General features: G+C 38.4%; 1 protein-coding gene across 6 annotated transcripts in view; it reads right to left on the bottom strand.

The window, feature by feature from the left end:
- Nucleotides 1-739: 739 nt before the first annotated feature.
- Nucleotides 740-6,000, bottom strand: part of LOC134754811 (protein ECT2) — a 93,314-nt gene continuing 88,053 nt past the window's right edge. For all 6 annotated transcript variants that reach the window (XM_063691191.1, XM_063691189.1, XM_063691190.1 and 3 more), the window contains 2 exons: nucleotides 2,885-3,031; nucleotides 740-2,409 (listed from right to left, as the gene is read on the bottom strand). In XM_063691191.1, coding sequence (XP_063547261.1) covers nucleotides 2,281-2,409; nucleotides 2,885-3,031 — 276 coding nt within the window. In that variant the 3' untranslated portion in view covers nucleotides 740-2,280. The remainder of the gene's footprint in view (nucleotides 2,410-2,884; nucleotides 3,032-6,000) is intronic.

Here is a 6,000-nt window from a genome sequence, read left to right as displayed (position 1 = left end):
CGAAGAGGACAAATCGCCAAACGTGAACTATGAGTCATTGAAGAGTTCCGTTCTGATCATCATCAGCAGTTCCACTTCATCAAATGTCACTTTTTAAATGTAAGTGCTTGATTTGTTGATGAAAATACTAAAATCACTATATGTATGCCTTTAATATTTGAGGAGTTCCCTCGATTCCTCATGGATCCCATCATCAGAACTGCTTTTTGACAAAAACGGGACCAATTTGTATGTATATACTTATAATCAAAAAAAGAATTTTCAAAATCGGTCCAGAAATGACGAGTTATGGAGTAACAAACATTAAAAAAAAAAAAAACAAAAAAAACATACAACCGAATTGAGAACCTCCTCCTTTGAAATTTTGAAGTCGGTTAAAAACTAGGACTAACAGAAAAAATTAAGCATGTATCGAGTATTTCAAAGTATCTACTTACTGCATAACATGCTGGTCACTTTTGCAACAATTCTGCCATAAGAGATTGACATCCTTTCTATACCATCCATAATCGGCGGCTTCTATGTGTGAGCGAATGAACTATGAAATCTCATTGGTATAGTTTAAATCTGCAATGTATCTATTTCTGAGATACATTGCACATTTAAACGGTGTGTGTGGATATGTGCCTTCATTAGCCCTATTTATTTTGGCAAAGTTACTGGATATCGTTATCGTTATAGATACCAGCTCAATATTTTTGTTCATGAGTCTTGAATAAATTTCGGAAAATGAAATGCATTTTCACTGAAAATAAATGTTTATTTTATCAATCATTTAAATATAATTATAAATATAGATCTTTGTACAATCTATTACGCCGTACACACACTGTTGATAAGATGATAGCCTTAGTGAGACTCTTCATAAAACTTAAGATAATAAGTAGTAGGTAGGTACTTAGATGAAATAGTAGGTAAAGAAGGAGGCTCGTGGCGGTCGGGCTCGGGCGTGCCGCCGCCGCGAGGGGGCGACCGCTGCCGACCTATTTTTGCTGACTAATATCATATTATATATTATTACTACTTAAAATCAAATGCCTATTTCACGATAATATTAAAAATATCACGATATGTACAAATTATTTTGAACAAACTAAACCTCCGAAAACGAATACGAAGTAAAATATTCGATTTGTTCACTCAGAACTAAACTGACCCCAATCAGTATTGTATACCTGCAATAAATAAGAGCACCAGGCGAGTGCAAATAGCCAACCCGACTGGTTATAATATAACAAAAATACTTTTCGATTCAACTACTTCTAGTATTCGATTTCTATACAGGCCGCACTTTGTGACAAGTTATACAGTAATACTACCAAATACTCTGCTATATAAAACCCGCGCTATCATTTCAATTCGCTCATATTACATTACAAAGGCACTCCAAGCACTCTTTCATAGTCTCGTCCGATCTATAAATATTATTAAACATTTTCATTGCCACATCCCTGCTGTTCCTTTACATTATTTCAAATAGCACTGGACTTTTTAACATTGAAAATCAACGATTAAAATGAAAATTTTGTTAAAATTCGAAATATGATTAAAATCACGAACTACATTTTAGGTTCCGATATGTCACTGATTCCGACGCGAGCACCTAGCACTTGTGCCACACACTAACAAAACGCCTCACATCCTACATTATTATTATCTCCATTGAATTGAGACGTTATTGCCTCAATTTAATTTTAGCACTGGTAATAAGCTTCTAAAGCAACACCGCAGTTTTTTTATTGCCAAAATAGTAAATAAATATTTTCTTAACAACTCACTTCTAAATAAACATTAGTGTGAATTTGGCACAAGACGCAAGGTAACATGTTGGACATCAAGCGACTAACGCTACATAAGTTCGTTAACACTATGAAGCCGATCCATAGAGTAAGCAGGTCTTATAAAACGAAGACGGCAGAGATGCGTTACTTTATCAATTTGAAGAGTTGATCAGCAATTCACCGATTTAATCTCCTGATAAAAAAACATGACACATAGTGACAGTAAGTAGTGTTTCATAGTTAACAGTAAAAATTGTCATATGATTTAGCTGCACGTATGTATACCAAATTATCTTATAATATGGCAGATAAATTTCGTAATGTTCTGGCGTGGCGTATTTAGTTCTCGCCTCGCCCACCGTCAGCATTATGACGTGTGAACCGCGTGCAGGTGGGTGGGTGCTTGCCGTACGGGCGGCGAGTTCAACAACATTTAGAAGCCGGAGCCGGAAGCGGGTCGGGCGCGAGGCGCGAGTCAGGCACGGCGCGAGGTGCGCCGTCAGAAGCGACGCAGCGCGGCCGCCGCGCCGGCCGCTGCCTTCCGCGTCGGCTGCACCGAGAGCGGCGCCACCAGCACCTCGCCGCCGCCCTCCCCGCCGCCGCCTGCGCCGCTGCCCGTGCCCATCTCCTGCACACAAATACAAATAAATATATATAGTCTGCCATAACCACCCACACTCTTTAAATATTTGTGGCTTTCCACACAGAAGGGTCCTAAGTTAACATGCTCCATGCATGCATGCTTCGTGCTTCATGTGCAGTTCTGTTGGTTGTTAGAATATCTTGGAATTTCTGTTGGAAAGATCCTTCTCCGTGGAAAGCCACATTTAATAGGTACTTGAACACGCTTACAACCTGAATTGGGGATAATAAAGATTCCGGGAATACACGCTGAGGAGGTCACTTTGACTTTAAATACCTACCTGATGACGTCATGGGCAAAGGCGAAAACGAAGAGGAATAAATAAACTAGAAATAAATAAATAAATCAATAAATCTTTCTAGTACGAAATAAAATAATTTAAAATAATGTTTAAATACAAGTTTGTTGTATTGTAAGAGGTCGGAGAGATGGAGGCGACGGCGGCGCGGCGCATACTCACGTTGATGTTATTGCAGCTCGCGAGGCGCATCTGCGCGAGCTGCGAGGCGGGTGTGAGGTTGGCCTGCGAGCCGAAGGGCGAGATCATGGACGACATGGCGCGCTTCAACTTCGACGGCGTCTTGTTGAATGACAACGCGCGGCCCACCTGTCATTAACATATCATTTAATGTACATTTTATTTAATATCATTTTATCAAATTCGTCTTACTAGCGATAACACGAATCGCTACAAATTATATTACAATACGCAAAATCACTATAGTGCACTGCCTTATGGGAATATAGTTCAGATCCGGAAACCGCTTTCAACTTTTAGTATGTTATTTGGCATAGTATTGGGTTTACAAAACTGCCGGGAGACAGCGGCGCCGGCCATCTACTTCAGAGGAATGACGTCATCAAAATGACTCCCGTCTCGTTGCGAATATTCCATATTGCACCTAAACTATGCATTGCACATACACGTGTGGGGTATTAAATGAAAGCCAATTAAATATTCAATATTTCATTTATACACTATGTACCAAAATAATTTACAAAGAAATCAAAATGATGTAAAAAAATATTCGATTATTTGGGTTTTATAACCAGACCAAAAGTAGGACGTTAAAGCAATGTACTACAACATTAAAGCTGATGTCTCAAGCCATACATTGATACCAAAAAAATCAAAGTCAGACCAAAAATATGAAAATTATGCAACAAAATGTAGGTATTTGCTAGAACAAATGAATTAAAGTTTAAAAAAATCTAAATTGGTCATTTTCAGGATAATCCGCATAAGCTTATAGTATGTTATTATTAGCAATATAAAAAGGATCATAAAACTGCTGGTAGACAATCTCTATAGTGCCTGAGTGACAAATAATGGCGTCATACATGTGACCACTACCGAAATTTGCAAAATCTAAATTAGCGCCGCTGCCTCCCGGCAGTTTTGGAGATCCAATACCATGCCCAACAACATACTAAAATTTGGTGGCGGCTTCCGGATCTGAACTATCTCTTCGGCCGTTTCCCATAAAGCATAGTACTACTAGGAACATGAAAACTGAAACCCGCTGCCCAAGCCAACTATGCTATGACGAATGATTTATTAGGTTCCATTCCAAAAGCGGCAAATTTAAATAATGTAGACGCGAAGGGTTATCTGACAAAGTTGTTTGACCGGCTATATTTACTTTCTTTTTAAATTTGCTTATAAAAATTGGTTTAAACTTTGAAAATGTCGGCGTGGGATAGAGACGACTTGAATATTTTATACAATATTTTCATTTCATTCAAAGTTTAAATCTATTTTCAATAAGTAGATTTAAAAAGAAAGTAAATGTTTGCCAAACATTGTCTATGGAAATATAATTTTAAAAGTATATGTGACGAGCCTCTCCCCTGTGTTTCATATGTGGGAGACCCGAATCGGGCATCAGTTTTTGCAGCAATTTTAAATTTGAACTTTAAGGTCACTATTTCAATAGCACATCTTTCACAAGCCACAGATGAAAGGATATTTGTCTATTGCAAAACTTATCTAGTGACCTAGTATTAATTGCATTAGAGAACCAAATTACATAACTATATAAGTATACCTACTAATGCATGTACAATATCCGGGTCTGCCTCCGATATAGAATTACAAAAATCCCGGCCAACTGCATTCTCTCTTGAAACGAATGTGCGTGCAGTCAAGACAGTTACCTAGTCGGCTCATAAGTTCTGTCACTGGCCTTTAAAATTTAAATTTGGAACTCCTAAAACAAAAACCGTTCTGCATTTGAATTTCGAATCTTTATTAAATATTTGAGTAGTATAATTTTGCAATTTTCTGTTTTCTTCAACATGGAGTGGACGCTTAAAGATAGCCGTACCGCAATAATTGCACTATATCGTTGTGGTCACTCGCCGACTAAAATTTTTAAGCTACTTGAAAATTTAAAATTCTCTCTAAGATTTGTGTATCGTACAATAGAAAGATACAGTGAGGTCTCTAGTTTAAATGACAAGAAAAGAAGCGGTCGTCCGCGTACAGCTAGGACTCCAGCGGTTGTACAAGCAATTAGGGCACGCATTGCCAGAAATCCCGCTAGGAAACAAAAAGTTATGGCCCTCCAGATGGGTTTGAGCAAAAACACGGTGAAAAGAGTGCTTAATCAAGACCTGAGACTTCGTGCTTATAAACGAAAAACTGGCCATCTTCTCAATGGTCGGCTTAAAGCTTTAAGCTAAAAATAAGCACCGTTGTATACTGTTTTCGGACGAGAAAATTTTTGACATAGAAGAAAACTGTAATAAACAAAATGATAGAGTATACGCTCGCAATAGTAAAGAAGCGTCTAATAGCATTCCCCGTATTCAAAGAGGTCATCACCCTTCATCTGTGATGGTTTGGCTGGGAGTTTCTTATGCGGGCGTCACTAGTATGCATTTTTGTGAGAAAGGAGTAAAAACTAGTGCCAAAGTGTACCAAGACACGGTGTTGACTAATATTGTGAAACCACTATCCCATACGATGTTTCTAAACCAGCATTGGGTTTTCCAGCAGGACTCTGCTCCAGCCCATAAGGCAAAGTCTACACAAGCCTGGCTCGCCTCCAATAAAATCGACTTTATACGGCATGAAGATTGGCCCTCCTCTAGCCCAGATCTTAATCCTTTAGACTATAAAATATGGCAGTATTTAGAGGAAAAGGTGTGCTCAAAACCTCATGCAAATCTAGACTCGCTGAAAAAATCTCTTGCTACGGCAATGGCCAATATCGACATGAAAGTGGTGCGTGAATCCATTGACGACTGGCCACGAAGACTTCAAGCCTGTGTAGATAATTATGGCGGTCATTTTGAATAAATGTTATACATTTAGATTCTCTAGTTTATAAGCTTTCAAACGCTGTACAAATTATACGGAATAAACTTAAACTTTTGATTTTATTTGATACTATGTATATGACAGAACTTATGAGCCGACTAGGTATAGTCAAACTTTTTTCAGTGATTATGTTAGGTTTCTGTTTTACTTCACAAGCCCAAGCCGAAACGTTCACCTGATATTAGCTCTACTATAGGCACGCACTGGCAGCTTACTCGTATAGCAAGACTCACAGTGGACCAGCTCTAAAG

The sequence above is a fragment of the Cydia strobilella genome, chromosome Z (genome assembly GCF_947568885.1).
Source record: "Cydia strobilella chromosome Z, ilCydStro3.1, whole genome shotgun sequence".
NCBI classification, from domain to species: Eukaryota; Metazoa; Arthropoda; class Insecta; order Lepidoptera; family Tortricidae; genus Cydia; species Cydia strobilella.
This window is presented reverse-complemented; position numbering and strand designations above follow the sequence as displayed.